General features: G+C 48.1%; 1 protein-coding gene across 4 annotated transcripts in view; it reads right to left on the reverse strand.

The window, feature by feature from the left end:
- The window catches only part of GOLGA4 (golgin A4), an 840,043-nt gene that overhangs the window by 688,638 nt on the left and 131,012 nt on the right, over positions 1-20,393 (reverse strand). For all 4 annotated transcript variants that reach the window (XM_085607536.1, XM_085607535.1, XM_085607534.1 and 1 more), the window contains exon 2: positions 16,337-16,420. In XM_085607536.1, coding sequence (XP_085463662.1) covers positions 16,337-16,420 — 84 coding nt within the window. The remainder of the gene's footprint in view (positions 1-16,336; positions 16,421-20,393) is intronic.

Here is a 20,393-nt window from a genome sequence, read left to right on the forward strand (position 1 = left end):
TCGAGGAAGGGGGACCGCACCCTGCCGGACATGCTTGGCAGGGCCCAGCAACTGCGGGACAGAACACAACCCTCGCCGGGGTCTTCCCGGGCCTCGGCGGATGTGACTGGGGGGGGAGCCACCGGTCACGAGGTCCTTTATGGAAGAACTGTTTAGCTCCCTCAGAGAGGACTTCCAGACGCTGAAGCGGGAAGTGGCCAGCGAGGTCCGGGAAGTGCGTAGGGAAGTGGAGGGCCTTGGCGAGCGAGTTGAGACGGTGGAGACGGAGTCCCAACGTCGGGACGAGGAGATAGTCCATCTTCAACAGGACGTTCTCCGCCTTCGGGAGCAGTGTGTTGAGCTCCAGGCCCACTCTGAGGACCTTGAGAACAGGTCACGGAGGAACAACATCCGAGTGCGTGGTGTGCCGTCCACGGACGAAGGGACCGACTTGGAGGGCTATCTGCAAGACCTGTTCCGGGAGATCCTGGGGGAAGCTGCAGACTTCCCTATTCGCATTGATAGGGCACACAGGGTTGGCCGGCAGCGCCAGTCATCGGCACCCCCACCGGACATTTTGGCTTTCCTGCCCGACTTCCCGCTGAAGGAACGCATCATGACTGAGGCCCGCAGGAAACAGCCCCTGACTTTCCGGGAGCGGCCTGTAGCGCTTTATCAGGACCTATCCGCCATCACGCTGCAGAAACGTAGGTCCTTCAGGATTGCCACTGACTTTCTGCGCGAACATGAGACGCCGTACTCTTGGGGACATCCCTTCCGCCTGATCTTCCGGTGGAATGGGGTGCTGCATCAGCTACGCTCCTTGCAGGACATTTGTGGGGTCCTGGGGCTTACGGCGGCGGAGGAGGAAGGGGCTACACCGTCGTGGAGGCGCTCAGAGAGACGGAGCCGGCGGAGGTCGACGAGGAGACAATCGGCGGCCAGCGCAGGGCGTCCTGATTCCCCTACTATCAGGGCGGACATGGCCGACGCTTTGAGGGCGGCGGCCAGGGACTCGGCCGGCTCCACCGGCATGGCCATGACGGCCTAACACTCACTCCGGGGGGAGATGCTCTCAGCTTCTTTAATGCTGGGTATGGGGCGGGGGGGTCGGGAGGGAGCGGATGGAGGTGAGTGGCTGAACGTCCACTTTGCTTTTTTCTACGGACTTGCCCGTTCGGGGCTTGACTGGGACAATGGGGTGTTTAAGTTTGCATTTGGCTAGTTGCCATGGTTGTGTTTTGGGTGGGTGTAGGGGTTGTTTTGGGGTTGGGGAAGTCCCGTCCGATGTCGTCCGTGCCCACGCTTGGTCTGTTTTGGCTTGTCCCGCGCAACTGCCCCGCGCGCCCCACCCGCTGATCCCTGGCCCATTGCACAGCGTTCCTGATCCCCGGGAGGAATGTCGGCCCTAAAGGTAGTGACCCTTAATGTTAAGGGTCTGAATAACCCTGTGAAGCGCAGAGCGATCTTATCTTTGCTGGAGGGGACGCAGGCGGACATTTGCCTCTTGCAGGAGACCCACTTACTGTCCCGGGATTGCCATAGGCTGCGCTCTGCTAAGTTCCCCACCCAGTTCTTCTCCTCGGCAGCGAACAAGACTGCGGGGGTAGCCATTCTTCTAGCGAGCTCCTTTAGGGGGGAGGTTTTGTATAAGTATGCTGAACAGAAGGGGAGGCTTCTTGCGTATCGCCTGCGCTTAGGAGGCATAACGTTCACGGTCGGCTCCGTTTATAGCCCAAATGACCACCAAGAGCGTTTCTTGGACTCCGTGTTGGTGGATGTTACTGCTTCTCCCGACCGCCATGTCATCTTGGGGGGAGATCTTAATATTGTCTTCGATTCTGTGATGGACAGGTCGGCGCAGCGCTCCCCTCAGACGGGGGAACTGTCCCAGGCTGTGAAGGCCCAGATTGCGGAAATGGACTTACACGACCTTTGGCGCTCCATGCACCCCACTGATAGGGACTACTCTTACTTTTCACACGCACACCGAACCTACTCACGGCTGGACTATCTTCTGGTGAGTGGACCGATGCGCGCCGCCGCCACAGCGGCGGACATTGGGGTCCTGACCCTGTCTGACCATGCACCAGTCGCCGGCGTTTTCAAGTGGCCGGCGGCCTCTCCCGCTAGGGGGGTGTGGCGCCTTCGAGATACCCTTTTACACAAAAAGTATGTAGTGGAACGCATTGGGGAGGTCATACGGGACTACTTAACTCACAATAGCAACACCGACACTTCACAAGCGACACAGTGGGCGGCATTGAAGGCAGTCCTCCGGGGGGAATTTATTTCCATCTCCTCAGCCGAAAATAGGGAGCGGCAACGGAAAAGGGACGAGCTGACCGTTCAGGTCCGGGAGCTTGAGCAGGTCCACCGTCGTACGGGGGCTCCAAGGGTGTGGAGGCAGTTGAAGGCTGCGAGGAAACTCCTGTCGGCACTGGATCTTGATAGGGCGGAGTATGCCGCCTTGTGCTTGAAGCATGCCTTTTACACTGGGGGGGACAAATGTGGTAAGCTCCTGGCGCACCGGCTCCGGGTCACGCGGCAGCGTAGCGTCGTGAAGGAACTGGTGGGTACGGACGGGGTGGTCGTTTCTGGGGACGCAGAGGTAGCGGAATCTTTCCGCAGCTTCTACGAGGCGCTGTATGCTGAGGAGCCCTCCTCGCCGCGGGACGCCGAAGACTATTTGGAGTCAGTGGCCCTGCCGGTGCTGGATCCTGCTCAGGCGGACCATCTGGAGCGGGATATCCATGTTGAGGAAGTGATTTCCGCTATAGCGCGGCTGAAGCATGGTAAGGCCCCGGGTCCAGACGGATACACGTCTCTGTTTTATAAGGTTTTTTGCACGGCTGTGGCCCCCGTTCTTGCTCGGCTATTTAATTCCTTCTCCGAACCGGGAGCCATCCCACCGGATCTCCTGAATGCGACGGTCTCCGTAATCCCGAAACCTGGGAAAGACCGGGCCTTCTGCGGTTCGTATCGACCCATTTCGCTTTTAAATGTCGACCTCAAGTTGTATACGGGGATTCTAGCGTCCAGGCTGGGCCCGCACCTCCCCGGACTGGTGGAGGCGGACCAGGCTGGCTTTGTACCCGGCAGACAGACGGTTGACAATACCAAGTGGGTGACGCATGTTCTGGAGAAGGCCTCGCGGATCCCGGGGGAGCGGATGCTGCTGTCCGTTGATGCGGAGAAGGCCTTCGACAGAGTTCATTGGCCATATCTCGAGCTGGTTCTCAGGAAACTGGGAATCGGTGATAAGTTCCGCACCATGGTATTCAACTGTTATAAGCATCCTTCAGCGTCGGTGCGGGTCAATGGGTGCAGCTCCGGTGGATTTGCTATCGAACGCGGCACGAGGCAGGGCTGCCCCCTCTCGCCGCTTCTGTTTGCCCTCTACATGGAGCCGTTTGCTCAGAGGATTCGCAACAACCCGGATGCTATTGGGGTCCAGATGGGCCAGTATGTCCACACGGTTAGCCTCTATGCGGACGATGTCCTGTTGACCTTGGACGACCCTAGGAGGTCGCTGCCTGCTTGCATCCAGGAACTGGACACCTTTGCACGTGTGGCCGGCTTCAAAATGAATATGAGCAAGTCGGTGGCGTTAGATGTGTCCCTGGTTGAGGATACCAGGAGGGACCTTCAGCGGCTCTTCCCCATGCAGTGGTCCTCGTCCACGGTGCCATACCTGGGGATTCTGCTGGCGCCCACATTACCGGAGATGGTTGCGGCCAATTATACCTCCCTCAGCAGGAAGATCAAGGAGGAGCTTGACCGCTGGAGCAAGGGCCTACTGTCCTGGTTGGGGCGAATCGCGGCGGTTAAGATGACGGTGTTGCCCCAGATACTGTATCTTTTTCGGGCCCTACCTCTCCAGCCCCCGGTGGGCTGGATACGACAAACGCAGGCTGACATCTCCCGCTTTGTCTGGCAGGGCCGAAAGCCGCGGATGAAGAGGGTCCTCTCCACGCTTGCCCCGGAGGCGGGGGGTCTCGGTATCCCGGACCTCCGTAAGTACTTTCAGGCGGCGCAGCTGCGATATCTGGTGGAGTGGAGCAGGTGGGAGTCCGACAAACACTGGCTTTTTCAAGACCAGGCAGTGGCGGGCCGCACCTTACAAGAGGTTCCATTCTTGCGCCGCGCGCATCGCCCCCCTAACCTTTACGCCTCTTTTGTTACGCGGGTCCCCCTGAGAGTGTGGGATGCAGTCTGCGAGGTTCGGGGCCTTACCACCTTCCCTTCGCCATTCACACCCATAGTGGGTAACCCGGACTTCTCCCCAGGGATGGAGCCGGGAGCTTTTTCCCATTGGGTGCACATGGGCTGCAGGGTGCTCTTCCAGATCTATGGACCGGAGGGCGCGATTCCTTTTCAGCAACTTCGGCGGGAATTCGGCCTGACGGAGCTGGACAGATTGCGCTACATGCAGGTTCGGCATTGGGCCCTCCAGCCCCAGGTGCGTGACACCGCTGCTCGTCAAATTACACCGTATGAGAGGTGGTTGGTTACCCGGACCTCCGATGCTAAGCTAATTACCGATTTGTACAAGTTCCTACAACCCCCGCCGTTTCACTATTATAACCCAGGGAGGGAGCGCTGGCACAGAGAATTGGGTAGGACACTCAGCCACAAGGAATGGGACAATATTGCGTATCGGGCGCGGCACTCTGCTTATCATACGGGCCTTACGGAGACCTTTACTAAGGTGTCCACTTATTGGTACTACACCCCGGAGAGACTGTATGAAATGCATAGACACACTGACAAGGGGTGCTGGCGGGGCTGCGGGCAGGAGGGTACCCTCTCACACATTCTTTGGGATTGCCCCGTGCTGACCGCTTACTGGAAGGAAGTTTTGGACGAGGTGGATAAGCACTTTGAGATAGAGCTGCCGCGCTTTCCGGCGTATGTCTTGCTGGGCCTCCCCAATGACCTAATGTACCCACTGAAGTCCCGCAGGGGTAGGCAGATCGCGATTGCGCTGGGGTCTGCGGTCCAGAACATCCTTATCCACTGGCGCACCACCACTGTTCCCTCCATTACGGGTTGGTTGCATAGGCTCTGGCATGTGCTGGGAATGGAGAAGTTGTCGCTTACGGTGGCGGGGGAGATAGACCAATTTGAAGAGCTGTGGCAACCCTTCCTAGCGCTGCTGTCCACCGAATTCCGGGAGCTCTCCTGCCCGAGGTATCTTAGGCTTCTTAGGCTGACGCCACCGGTGATCCCGGCGGATTAGACTAAATGTGAGACGGGATCCTCCGGGGGGGGGGGTGCGGGCTTTTTGGGGCGGATAAACCTAGTGCGGAGCCATTGGACGGGGGAGTTGGGGTATTGTTTCCTTTCTTTTCCCTTTATTGGGGGGATGGGGGATGGGGGGGGTTGGATTGTGCTTTGTTGAGTTGCTACTGGCTTTCATTGCTCAGATTTGGGGTGTTGGATATGCACGCGGGGATTCAATAGATTGTATTTTTTGCCTTCATTTACTGTGCTTTTCCTCTGGACCACCGAACTACCCTTCGCCAACCCTCCTGAGTTGCACCTTTTTCTTTTACTGTATTGTATGTAACCCTAACCTCCTATCCCCCTCCCCCATGTTTTGTTTTGTCTTAATAAAAATGCTTTAAACCTAAACTTCTTATCCAGGCCAATCAACCCATTTACCATTGTGCCTCTGAATTCCTTTAGTTTCAGCATGAGTCTTTTCACTTCTTTAGTCGTACTTTTAAGTTGCAGCACCTACTTCCCAGCACCTCCACTAGCATCTGAACCCGTGCCAACCGGGACTCTATTATTTTGTAGTGCGCTGCAACAGCATAAGCCAGTTTTTAATCTTTTGATCAGGTTCTCCAATATAGAATCAAAGGCACTCACCATTTCTTGTTGTCAGCATTTTGTATGTATGACCATCTCTTTTTAATGCGGGCAAAAATATACCTGCTTGCCCTTCTTCTATTGTTTATCCAGCATTAAATGTTAGCCTCTGATGTTGACCACAGTGCTTAGATGATTGGGGTAGCCAAGAAGCCTCCTGGCAAATGGCACAGTTCTTGTGAATCACTTCCCTGTTGAACACAGTTCCCTGGGCAGGCAGGGTTCCAATGTCTCATGCTTAATCCTAGTCAGGCGACATGCCATGTTGCCCCCAGGAGGCCCCAGTCCCACTGCACAGAAAAGGGAGTTATATAGGCCCCAAGGAAGAAAGTGCAACTCTCCTCTCATGAACAGCCCCTCCTCCCCCCAACTGTTTATCCAAGGGGGACTGCTCCCGCAACCTCCTGTAGAGTCACTGTAATGCTCCTCCGTGCTTAGGCGCAGTTTGTCACCATAAATTTTCTTCAGAGCACTACAGCTCTCCAATATCTTATGACACAGGTGAGGACCAAAACAAGAGGGTCTGCTTCTGGAGTCCAGAGGGAGAGCAGCAATCCCGCTCACCGTCCGATTCCAGCCAAGATGAGCAATTTTTAATGATGGCGCTGTGACCTGTACTGTATGATACTGTCAATTTCCTTCACATTACCAGGTTTTAGATTTTGGGAAGGCCAGTTTCTTAATGGAGTCCAAGATGACTTTTATCCAGGGTATGGAGAAAAGAGCATGGAGATATTAATAGTTGGAGAAACTGTCAATACTGCAGCCACGCGATCGCACCTTGAAAAATTAATTAATAGAAATGTAATGAGATGGAGGAAAGATTTGAAATGGGAATTTGTCGCACATTAAGAGTTGCACAGTCTTAGTAGACCTAAATTGGCAAGGAGATCACTCATGGCATGTGAAAGAAGAATACATCCGGGGGATGCAATCCATTAAGACTTGTACATGGACATATGGCAAAGGAACTGGACTCACCACATCAGTGAATGCTTCTTCAAAAGAAGGGTAAAGCAAAGGATGGACATTGAGAGCTAAGTGTGCGTTTGTTTATATCCAATGAGAAAATCTATGTAAACGGTAGGAGAAACAGGACAGCTGCAAAACAAGAATTTTAGGTCAGCCCTGGTACTAAACAGTAGGCTCATAAGAAGGTGATCATGAAAAACTATTACAGATAAAAATATATCAATATAAAAGAACTGAGGCAAAAAAATCTGCAGATGAAACATTCAATTTGTGGCCAAATTAAATGGTATTTTATTCTACCAAGCCAAAAGTGGTTGAGAAAGTAAGAAACATATTTTCCAACTGTGTATTAAATCTGCACCCACTGGCAGGTCCAGAAAAGCAGAATCTGGGAGGGCTGGTCTTTAGTGGTTAAAAAGGGAGATTGGCCTAGACTTAATCAATCAATCAGTCATTTGTAGAGTGCTGTACTCACCCGTGAGAGTCTCAAGGCGCTGTGGGGGTGGGGAGGGTGCTGCTACTGCTCGAACAACCAGGTCTTGAGAAGTCTCCTGAAGGTCAGTAGGTCCTGGGTCTGTCGCAACTGGATGGGGAGGGTGTTCCATGTCTTGGCGGCGAGGTGGGAGAATGATCTGCCACCGGTGGTCGTTCGGTGGATGAGTGGAACGGGGGCGAGGTCAGCGGAGCGAAGCTGGCGGTTCGGGGTGTAGAAGGGAGTCGTTTGTTGAGGTATGTTAGTCAGGTGTTGTGGAGTGCTTTGTGAGCATGGATGAGGAGCTTGACGGTGATCCTCTTGTTGACGGGGAGCCAGTGCAGGTCCCTCAGGTGGGTAGTGATGTGGTTGTGGCAGGGGATGTCGAGGATGAGGCGAGCAGAGGCGTTCTGTATGCGTTGAAGTCTTCTCTGGAGTTTGGCCGTGGTTCCCACATAGAGGGCGTTGCCGTAGTCCAGCCTGCTGCTGACGAGGGTTTGGGTGACCGTCCTTCTGGTTCCGGTGGGGATCCATCTGTAGATCTTGCGAAGCATGCGGAGGGTGTTGAAGCAGAAGGAGGAGACGGCGTGGACATGCTGGGTCATTGATAGTGTTGAGTCCAGGATGAACCCCAGGTTGCCTGCGTGGTTGGTGGGTGTCGGTGCAGCTCCCAGCATGGCTGGCTACCAGGAGTCGTCCCAGGCGGAGTGGGTGGAGCCGAGGAGGAGGACCTCCGTCTTGTCAGAGTTCAGTTTTAGGAGACTGTTCTTCATCCATTCTGCGATGGTCTTCATTCCTTCGTGGAGGTTGGTTTTGGTGGTGGCGGGGTCCTTGGTGAGGGAAAAGGATCAGCTGGGTGTCATCGGCGTATGAGATGATGTTGAGGTCGTGCGATCCGATGATGTTTGTGAGCGGTGCCATGTAGACGTTGAAAAGGGACGGGCTGAGGGATGAACCTTGGGGTACGCCGCAGGTGTTCTTGGTGGCTTCGGATCGGAATCGGGGAGGCGGACACTCTGGGTTCTGCCAGTGAGGAAGGAGGTGATCCAGTCCAGGGTTTTGTCGCGGATCTCTCCGTCGTGGAGGCGTGTGCGTAGGGTGTGGTGGCAAACAGTGGCAAAGGCTGCCAAGAGGTCCAGGAGGAGGAGGGCAGCGGTTTCGCCGATGTCCAGCAGGGTCCTGATGTCGTCGGTGGTGGCGATGAGGGCGTTTTCGGTGCTGTGGTTGCTGCGGAATCCGGATTGGGACGAGTCCAGGATGTTTTTCTCCTCGAAGAAGCGGGTCAGTTGCCTGTTGACAGTCTTCTCGATGACTTTCACCGGGAACGGGAGCAGGGAGATGGGCCGGAAGTTCTTGAGGTCCTTTGGGTCCGCCTTGGGTTTCTTGAGTAGGGCGTTGATCTCAGCATGTTTCCAGCTCTCCAGGAAGGTGACGGTCTCGAAGGAGCTGTTGATGATCTTACGGAGTTGGAGTGCGATGATGAAGCTCGCTTTGTTCAAGATGTGGTGAGGGCAGGGGTCGGATGGTAAGCCAGAGTGTATGGTGTTCATGATTTTGATGGTGTTGTCGTCGTTGACGTAGTTCCAGGAGAGCAGGAGGGCAGTGTGGTTGGGGGGGCGGTGAATTTGAAGTGTCAGCAGCTGTCGGGGGGGGGGGGGGCTGGGTGTTGAAGCTGTCATGGATGTCTGCGATCTTGCGGTGGAAGAAGGTGGCTAGGGAGTCGCAGAGGTCTTGCGACGGCAGGATGTTGCTGGAGCTGAGGTTGGGGTTGGGGTTGGTGAGTTCTTTCACGATGTTGAAGAGCTCTTTGCTGTTGTGCTCGTTTTTGTTGATACGTTCCTTGAAGGAGGTCTTTTTGGTGGTTCGAATGAGTTGGTGGTGCTTGCGGCTGGCGTTCTTGAGGGCTGCATGGTTGTCTGGTGTCTGTTCTTGGCGCCACTTTTTCTCGAGTCTTCGGCAAGTCTGCTTGGATGCCTGGAGGTCGGTGGTGAACCAGATGGCCTTCATGTCGGTGCGCCTGTTTGAGGGTTTCCTGATCGGGGCGAGAGTGTTGGCGCAGTCGTCAATCCATTGCCTGAAGTTGCGGGCGGCTGTGTCGGTGGGGTCGATTGGTGGGTCTCGGGCGAGAGTGGTGATTAGCTGGTCTTCGGTGTTCCAGCTGCGGTGGGGAATTCGTTGCGGGTGGTTGTGCGTGGTGTGTTTCTTGAAAGAGAAGTGGATGCAGCGGTGGTCAGTCCAGTGGAGTTCGGTGGTGTGCCGGATGGTGATGTGGTTGCTGGCGGAAAAGATGGGGTCGAGTGTGTGTCTGGCGGAGTGAGTGGGCATCGTGACGAGCTGTTTGAGTCCGAGGTTGGCGGAGTTGCTGTCGTTGGAATTCTTGAGGTGGAAGTTCAGGTCTCCGAGGAGGATGTAGTCTGTGGAAGCAAGGGCGTGCGTGCGGACTATGTCAGTGATGGAGTCGCTGAACTGTGGTCGGGGTCCGGGTGGGTCTGTAGACTAGTGTTCCTCTTAGGATGGTGTTGGGATCGATGTGGATCTGGAAGTGCAGTTGTTCGGCAGTGCTGAGGGTGTCTTCGTTGCTGGTCGAAATTCTGAGGGTATTCCTGTGGACGATGGTGATTCCTCCTCCTGGTTTGTTGGTGCAGTTCCTACGGGTGATCTTGTTGCCGTCCATGATGGCTATGGCAATGTCGGGAGCCGAGGAGGAGTTCATCCAGGTCTCCGTCAGGAAGGCGACGTCCGGGAGGATGAGTCGAGTAGGTCCCAGAGTTCGATGGCGTGCTTGTGGACGGAGCGGGTGTTGAATATTATGCATCTGAGATGGTTGCGACCTGCCCTGGTGGGAGGGGCAGAACATGCCGATGTTCGGTGGCTGGTGAAGCTGCAGCTTCGGCAGGAGAAGGGTCCGTGGGTGAGCTTCGGGGTGGCCTGGAAGCAGGTGGATGATCGGCCGGCGTTGAGTTCGTGGAGGAAGTTGGCGTTGTAGCGGCGTCTGGTGTTGTGGCGCTCGCGGGGGCCAGGAGGTCTGGCGCTGGGCACGGTCCAGGCTCGGACGGGCTCGAACGGGCGCAGACGGGCTTGACTTAGGCGCGCCTTTGGTGCGCCAGCGACACGGCCGGTATGAAGAAGGGGAGGTGGGAGGGAGGAGCAGCTGGGAGGCGGGTGTGGGATTGAAAGGGCAAGTCAGGTGGGCAGGGAAGCAGGGGACGCAGCTGCGGGAAGGGGAAGTGGCAGAGAAATCACAGAAAAAAGCAGGAAAGGTGAAAAAAGTAGAAATAAGTGGAAAAAACGGCAGACAAGCCGAGCAGTCAGAAACAGGCAATGGGGGGAAAAACAGAGAGGAGAACCAGAGGACTGACGGTGCGAACTCACGGCAGCAGCGACGGCGGGAACACTGGCACAATCAGGTGGAGCTGTACGGAGTGGGGAGCGACCTGCCTGGAACCAGGGTCAAGGGTCGCTCTCTTCACCGCGCAGCGGGCGCCATTAAGAAGAGGAGGTGGGTGTGGGATCGAATGGGCGAGCGAGGGGGGCGGGGCCGGAATGATGTAATTATGCTCAATACTGTCAAGGCAAGATCACCAGGGAAAATGCTGGAACAGCATAAATTAAGTGTACGCAAGTGGCATTTTCTGACACTCATTCAGGATAAATGTGTTTCCTTCAGAAATATGAAAATTACTGAATAGTTTGAAAGCTGAAAGAGATCAAAGAAGTTTCAGAGCACACAAGTAAAAATGCTTTTGTACTAATATGAAGTAAGGCAGTTAACCCTTTACTCCCACTCTGAATACCTTACAAGCATTGAGGTCAAACAGTTCCTATTATTCTCTCAAATATCTAATAGCACAATTGTAATCATTTCTTTGACATTAGTCTTCTAAAAGAGTTTTCCAAACCCATTCAGTCAAGCAAATGCTAGCACAGGACAATATGGGACGGGCATTTATGTCCTGACTGGTGTCCCTTTTGTTGTTTTTCTGAATTGAGACATGCCGAGGAATTTAGCGAAGTCATTCTTCCTCAATCAAGAGATTATTCTGATAGCCAGAGTAAATCGTACCTTACCACACAACCCATCAAGTCCAGGATACTGCAATGAATGATGGCTTTCATGACATCAACTGACAGGTGGGTAACCAATTGGTTTTTGAGTCATCAGTCATTTCTCCTCTGTAGCCCCTCTGATGTCAATAATCAAGAAAAGCCATTATTTTCAGAAAAGGAGGGCAGAATAAATGTAGGTGCATTTTTCACACAGTAACTCCAACATTCACAATATCTGGCAACGTTTATGTGAGCTGTGCCACTGCCAGGTAGGCTCTCCCTCAGACTCTTGGTACCAAATTGCGACAGAAGGTTTTTGGAGGCCTATGGGAGCATGTACAGATCAGATTGTCCAGGACACTTTCATTTTCTAAAAAGAAATCCTAAGCATTGAGGTTTGGAATTCCTGTCACTTTTATGGCTTAACCAGTACCTCAACTGTGAAAAAAATAAACGCTCGTGCTCAGTTTTCTTAAAAACACCATTTGTGGCATTTAAAAAGTAAAAAACAAACACACAAAAAAACGCACTATTAAAATACTGGTCAGCTCATTCCTGGAATTTCTCTCATAAAAGTTACAGGAAATCACAACAACATCGTTAGGCCTACAAGTTTTGTCCAAAATTCCAGTTGAGAATTTTAGTATTGGGTCTTTGTACATTTGTTTAACTTTATCTAACCTATTCAATCAAGTCATGCCCAAATGGTTTTCAATCATGAGACACTGTTTTATAAATACCGATTGCTTGATGTTCATAAATGTGTTCCATCGCCTAACAGGCTAAAAGATATCACATAATTTCAAGAATAAAGAGCTACCAGAGTGCCTGGATCTGAACGGTAGCTTCTTTAATATGCTTGTATTTTTAGTTACCCAAATGAACCAAAATTTGTGTCTGCTCTATACCTAATCTTTAATTAGACATAATAAACTGATGTATCATCCATGTTGTCCAAATCAACTACCTTACAAGAGCACCCAACTAGAAGGGCAAAATAATGCTCTTTTCATATCCAGTAATGTATTTGGGCATGCCAGGCCCATATCTGTACTTTGGGACAGTGAGCAGTAACTTTTGAATGAACTTCTTTTGCAATTTCAATTGCCTTTATTTGGATATGGGCAGTGGTAAGGCTTGGAGAAAAGAACTGCTCTACCAGAATAATAGTTTTTAGGACTATAGTTTTGCCAAGAATAGTGTTGTATCCTGTGTAGCAACAATGAGCAATGTAGTCTATGCGCACAGAACTTAAGAAATTAAAAGATGAGGGAATTATTGTTGAGGCCGGGGCAACAGAATGCCTTTCTCCAGTAGTCCTTGCACGCAAAGTTTCAGGAGAGGTGAGACTATGTGTGGACCTTAGAGCTCTCAACCGGGCAGTCGTCGCTGACAAGAAACCCCTCCCAAACATGAGTGAGATGTTAACTCAATTAGAAGGTGCTGTCATTTTCTCAACACTAGATCTTAAAGCAGCATATCATCAGATCCGGCTTGATGACAAATCCATGGATTTGAAGGCGTTCATAACTCCGTTTGGGGTTTTCAAGTTAACTAGGTTGCCGTTCATCCTAAATTCAGCTGCCTCAGTGTTTTAGCATGCAATGGAGGATGTCTTGGGTGGACTCCATGGAGTTGAAGTCTATCATGACGGTGTCTTGGTGTACGGTTCTACCCAGCAAGAACATAACAGGTTGAGATCTGTTCTTGAGAGGTTTAGTCTTTGTGGTCTCACGTTGCGAGAGAATTAATGCAGGTTTAATCTTTCTGAAACTGAATACTTGGGTCACAAGTTAACTAAAAAGGGGGTTAGACCTAAGGGACAACTTGTAAAATCTATTGAGAATCTTCCAGTGCCAAGGTCAGGAGATTATTTAGTAACCTTTTTGAGTATGGCCCAATATTACAACAAGTTTGTGCCTAAGTTTGCCAGTCGCACTTTTTCAATGCGAGCTTTATTAAAGAAGGGGGTAAAGTTTCTGTGGACTCCTCCGTGAGAGGCAGAGTATGTTGATATTAAGAAAGCCCTTGGCAATGCACCTTCCTTATAGAGTTTTGATACTTCTGCGATCCCCATTTTGATTACTGATGCGAGTGCCAAAGGGTTAGGGCGGTACTCAAACAAGTGAAAGATGGTAAAGTGGAAACAATCATGTTTCTATCCAGGGCGCTTGTTGGACCTGAAACTCAATATTCTGTAATTAAGAAAGAAGCCTTGTGCATTTTTTGGGCCATCAAGAAGTTAAAGAAATTTCTCTGGGGAATTTCTTTTGTTGTCAGGTCTGACCACAAGCCCTTGAAGAATGCTTTTTACAAAAAGAGTTTGGAATCCCTTTCACCTAGAATATGTAGGTGGGTGGTAGCCCTATAAGATTATAACTTTGAAGTAGAGTACATACCTGGTATTGAAAATAGAGTTGTGGATTGCCTTTCTCGCCTGGTTAGTGATCAGTCTGGTGCTGCGAATGATTAACAGGAGGAATTATGGGAAGATGACGACTAAAAAGTATGTTAAGTCACCGAGGAGGCCGTCAGAGAAGATGAATGGAGGGATTTACTGAAGTGTGATGTCGTAATCTGTGAAGTGTGTAGATTGGTGACTGAAGGTTGGCATGAAGTAAAGGATGTAAATGAGGAAGCTTGCAAATTCTGGAACGTGCGGGATGAGTTGTCAGTGAATGGGGGGCTTCTTCTGAGAGGTACCAAGCTTATGCCTCCGATTTCAGCCAGAATGAAATTAATTCTGTTTGGACACCAAGGTCACCAAGGTATATCGAAGACCAAGGAGAGAATCAGATTACACTTCTGGTGACCAGGCATTGATGTCCAAGTAGAGCGTGTGGAAAGGGATTGCTTAGAATGCAACAAGTGTGATAAAGTGTGCAAGACTAGAGTGCAACCAATGGTGATGAGAAATTTCGAAAAGAAGTTGGCAGGAAGTGGTACTTGACATTTTAGGGCCAGTCACCTGCAGATCAAGTCAGTCTTAGGTTATCGTATTGATGGACATGTTCTCTAGGTGGGCGGAGGTACGTATTACGCAGAGCATTGAGACAAATGATGTCAAAGTTTCTCGATGGTGTTTTCAGCAGAGAGGGTCTACCCGAGTATTTGTTAACGGGGAACAGGGTTAAACTGGTGTCAAAAGAGATGGAGGAGTTTTTGCCTCAGAGAGGTATCAAAGCCAAGCGTTGTTCTCTCTATCATCCCGAGACAAATGGCATGGTGGACAGATTCAACAGAGTGCTAAAATAAATCTATTCAAATTGCAAAGTCTCAGTGCAAGGACTGGAAAACTGAGATTTTGGAGAGAGTGACAGCTCACCGGTTCACTACTCACTCGGTCACAGGGAAAATACCCTTTGAATTTTTCAGTGGCAGAAGGCCCAACACATTTTTGTTTCAATCTTGGATGAGAGATAACGAAGAGAGTGTAAGTAACCCTAGGGCAGAGTCGTGGTTGACTTTACAAAACTTAAAAATCATCAAGAGGAAGGAGAACTTTGATGCAAGGCATGCTACTTCAAAAACTGCTGTACAGGTCGGGGGACAGGGTGAGTGTGAGATACCCGCAGAAATCTGGAAGCCCCAGGTATTCTCCAACTTTCAAGGTCACAAAATTGTTCCAAAATGCTGTCAAACTCGATGATAATCCCATCTCGAATCTTGGTGGGATTGTGGGGACTCATCCAGGAGTACAAACCATGGGTGACTCATTGGTGGAAAGCTCTGTTTTACAGCCACCCCTGCGTAAGAGCTCACACACATGTAAAATTCCTAACGCTTTGCAAAATTATGTCATGGACTAAAATGAACTTTGTTTTTATGTTATTTTTTCCTTCTCTTGTATATTATTATTATTGTATCCATGTGTAGCTTTGTACTGCTGTAGGGTTGCAGTCCCCTCTCGGGGAATACAGCCTTCAATTTTGTTTGGGGGAAGATGTGTGGTATCCTGTAGCAACACTGTAGGGTCTTAGAATGTTTACTTGTGGTTGGGATTATAACCCCTTCAAGTCAGTTGCTCGTTGGATTGCTTTTGGATGTGATACTTCTTCAATAAAGAAACTCAGCCACAGCTTCATATGGTACCCGTTTAATACCTCATTACAAATAGGTACCCTGAATATACAAGTGGCATTGTTTTGCTTCAAGGCAGAGAAAGGTTTAGCATTTCCCTTTCATCCTCATTTTCTATAACCTGCTTACCACCTCAAATGCCACCAAGATTGACCGGGCAAAATTATTGTTCACAAAAGTTTTTTGTAAATCAGTTCAACATTTTTCTGATGTATTAGAACAAATTTTCCTATTGGAGTTTCAACAAGAAATTGAAATTTTGGGACAGAGTAAAACTTCACCTGTTCTACCAATTAACTCAAAACTTTAGCGGATCAAATTTATAGGCATGTATACTTTTTGAAAACATTTTGTTCATGTTCTTCAATTGGAGGCAAAATATTAGTCATGAAAAATACTTTTTCTAAAGACTCACACAGTGAACAATATTTACAGAATCACTGTTACGGACTATGTAACCAAGAAATATTGATATATCATCAATATAATGCAAAAATGCTTTGGATAAATAAAACCAGTGAAAACACCACTACGATCTTGTTTTATTGTACCAAGGCTCAAGAAACATCTTTTTCTTGTGCCAAAGTTAATGATGCTGCATAGTGGTTGCTCTTCATTGCCAGATTTTAATGAAACAAAGGTCAGTTGATTCTATTCTCCTTACAAGTGGTGCTCTCCTCAACAAACGACTGGGTATCAACCATTCGGCCGAACTCCTAAAACAACAACAGCCCATACAATCAATCTTTATTCCACTCACAACAAAATAAAGCTATACCATGGCTGATGACCTAATGGCTCAGGAAGTGCTTTGTGTTTGACTATTATTCAAGAAACTGTATTTACCACGTTTCTTTTATATCTTTTATTCACTAAAAACACAATGAAAGAACCATGGATAGAACAAACCTCTTTGTCTGGGGTTGAGCTGCCATCATCTTGCTGCCCTGTTAATGATGATGTCCGGCTCCTGTTTCCACTTGGAGGAAGGCCCTGTTCAATTTGAAAGGAACAAAAATCAGTATGGCGAAAGACATACAACTTGTACCATTCACATTTAGTAATATTGGAAAAACAGAACACTATCCATTTTGCCAGTTGAATGGCTGAAGGAGGGCCTACCAGATGACTAGTGACATTTTTGCAACCTCTTGAGTTTATCTTTTTTGATTTTTCAATGTATGAAGGACTCTTATGCCTTCTATAGGTTATCAGCACAGTGAGCTGTACGTGTATTAAATACACAATACATTATTTAGTTCTCCAATACGGAAAATTCAGATTTCTATGAGCAAACTTGCAAAACGCAGCCAGGATCCCCAAAAATTAATGGATAACACATATGCTGAGTGATATCAGATGTGAATTAATAAAAAAACTCCTACGGCGAGCAAACTAACAGGCTTTTCACGGTTACCCGTTAGGGCTGCCTACTCTGAGTAACAGTTATATGCCTGCTCCACTTCAGTGCACAAATAGATACCAAGTCTGTGACAACAGATAGTAGGCATGGAATGGCACAGCAACCTATGAAGACGATTCATATTAGAAAAAGACAGCAAACTAAAGGGCTGACAAGTAGTCAATTCAGAAAACAAGAATCGTAAGACATTTCAATTTCTATTTACCTTTGAATACACACACAGACGCATACATAAATCTCTCAAGACCCCTTTTTTTAAAATTCCCTTTGTTTAAAGATTGAAAGGTGAATTGTGACAACCTGAGGAGTTGACTAGTGGGTTTCATTTTGGTCAGTGGAGCCTACTAGAACCTTTAATTTCTCAAGCAATAACGAGGTCAGTTCATACAACCCCTTTCCTTCCATTCTTAGGATTGCACCACATATTGACGTAGATTTAGTTCTTGCTGTCTCTCACTAATCTGTCTACTTCTACATAAAAAGACATTCTTTTCATCTCACTTACAAAGTAACCTTTGCTGTTGACATAACAGCAAAGGCAATAAAAAGTCTGAAGATGCATAGTAATATATTACATTGTCTTTGCATACTTGGCTGCAATGGCACAGGGAACGGTCATGTAGTTTTTAGGGTTTGCACATGTTACTAAACATTCAGAAAGCACATAGGTGGGGTGGGACGCCATTGCATTACTCAAATGTAGAAAGGCAAAGCTTACATGACTTACTTTATGAAAGTTCTTCCTAGTGTTATTTGAAAATAAATGTTTATCAAGCCTTTCTGTCTTGATCTTGGATCCAAAGCTGGGTCCTAACAAGCTCATCTTTCTTTAAAAATACATATTTAAAGTGTTCATGCCATCTTAGTCTATTCCTCTTACTTTCATTACTCATGGTTCTCCTCCCTCCCAGTGGAAGGAAAGAGCATGCTTTTCTATTAACTTTTTGAGAATACTATTGAAGACCATGTAATGGAGACTTAAAAGTGATATCATTTATTAAACATGCTTTTGGCCGTCTATGTAGTCTAATTGTTTTTTTGTTATTCTTTTTTTCTGGTCTGTGTACTTTGAATAGGATCTGCAGACAACAGGACTGGCCAGAAAGTTAGACATTCTGGGGAGTTCTGAAATTCATGAACCCCAGCATAAAATTCACAGACTGCTTAACAAATATTTTTGTTTAATTAAATTTGGGGCCCTATATGGTCCCTGTTCCTCCCTCCTCCTACCCATATTTGCCTAGCAGGGGTTCAGGAGAAGCTCCTTATGTTTTCTTATATTTCCTCCGATTTGTTTTCTCACGACTAGGGGATTGAGTACTGCATCACATAAGGACAGCATCAGCAGAAATATTCCTGCTGTGGCCTGCCAATCAAAGTGTAAAGCTGTCGGAAATGTGACGAAAGAAGTAAATGCACCCATGTCCAACACTATTTCTTTTTTTCTTTTTTACATTTGGGACAGTTGACCCAGGTTTATGAACTGCCAACTAATTAATGAATAAGATAAACAACTGGTTCATCCTTCAAAGTCTGCCTGCCCTTTTTGTAATGCAAATATCTCAAAAACTACTGAACGGGTTAACAAATACCAAAACGCCCCATTTTTCTTGAACACAGATAGCACAAACGTGATGGAGGGAAAAGCTTTAATTACTGTGTAATACTGGTTTTACCATTTCATTATTTTTTAAGCTCATCTGGACCACTACAGACAGATCTGTCTGGCCGTGCCCTAAACAGAACAGTTCAGCACAAACTGTAAGGTCGTGCTCATCTAAAAGATAACATTAGCAACCAAAAATGGTTCTTGGCTTTGTTAAGCCTCACAGAGATGCAGCGCAAGACCTTTGCACAGCGAACTTTGAACCCCTCTCCCCCCCCGAACTAAGAGAACCCTAGGGGAATCTGGCACACTTCAGAGGTCTGAAAGAAGGTGACAATTTTCTCAACAAGGCAAACATTTTGTCCGCTGAGGTTCAAAGGTTATTTTAGAGTTTCAAGGACCTCCAAGGGACATATGGTGATCACGATCACATACCATTCACAGACCTCATGCCAAGCACACAGATTCTTTCTGTAGACTTCACTTGATCACCACTATTTTTTGATTGTGGTTATTATACATGTGGTGTGTAGGCATCTATGCAGCTTTCTCCAATTCCATGCCTCCTTCACCCTCAAAAAATGATTGAAGGGTGTCTTGTCCACATGGCAGCTCTCACTGCTCTCCTCAGCTCCACCTAACCCATCTCCTTCTCAACATTCCAAACCACTCAAGCAACTATCACTAAGGCAACTATTACCCAAAGTTACACACTTCCCCATTCCACAAAAACGTTGAATAAGGACAAAGTGGGAGGTAATAGATGTTACCAATGTGATAGTAGAAAGCATTTACAGCAAAAGTTGCCCAGCCCTAAAACAAAAATGCATTAGCGGTCGTATAGAGGAGCATTTCGCTCAAGTTTGCAGGGAAAAAAAGAGCAATGTTAAATTAATTCTAGAGAAGGACAAGGATGATGATGAATGTGTTCCTAATGATAAGATGTATGACAGTGTGATTAATTTAACAAGTGGGTAGATTTGGAACATTAGCGATGATAGTACAAAAAACAAGCCAGTCTGTTGGACGAGAAATGGAGGAGTAAAATTCAAGATTTTTGCTGATTCTGGATCACCGTACACAATCGTAAATGAAGAGCTGTGGAAGGAGAATTTTGTTGGGAAAATTGGCAGTGATTTATGTAAGCCTGACAAACAACCCTAAGGATATAGCAGAGAAAAAAAATCAAAATGTTATGTTACAGATGACTTATCTTCAGGTTTAAGGACAGACACACACACAAGCTAAATTTTAAGTAGCAAGAAGGGCCCCCCGCAGTTCTTGGTTGGTTTGACCAAGGGAAGTTACACATCATCTTGGATCCTAGTAGTTCCGATCAAGTCAAAAAGTAGAAGAAGGATCTAATGTTGCACAGAGTATGTTAGGTGAATTCCCCACAATCTTTAGTACAACCTTGGGTAACCTAAAGTGATTTGAACACCACATCATTTGAAAAAACAATGCTATCTCCAAGGTGCACAAAGTCAGAAATATCCCTATCACTTTAAGAGAAAAAGTATCAAAGGAACTGGAAAAATGAGGAATAATCTAATCAATAGAATCAGCTGAGTGGATTTTTCCATTGGTTGTGGCCAGACGCAACAATGGGAAGATCCACACCATTTAAATGACAACATTGTGATGCACCGATTCCCACTTCCTAAAATCAACAAAATGGCTATTTGCCTCAAAGGAGCTAAAATATTATCCACTATTGACTTATCTGCCGCATACCACCACATTTCTTTGACACCTGGTTCAAAGACGTACACAGCATTCATAACACCATTCGGATATTATCAGTTTAAAAGGATGCCTTTCGCGCTTGCATACGCTAGTCTTTCAAAGACTAATGTTCAACCTTTTTGGGAAAGAAGCAGGCCTCAAGTTCGTTCAGGATGACATTTTAGTCTTTGGTGCTGATAGATGTAGTCATG

The sequence above is a fragment of the Triturus cristatus genome, chromosome 5_2, assembly GCF_964204655.1.
Source record: "Triturus cristatus chromosome 5_2, aTriCri1.1, whole genome shotgun sequence".
NCBI lineage: Eukaryota > Metazoa > Chordata > Amphibia > Caudata > Salamandridae > Triturus > Triturus cristatus.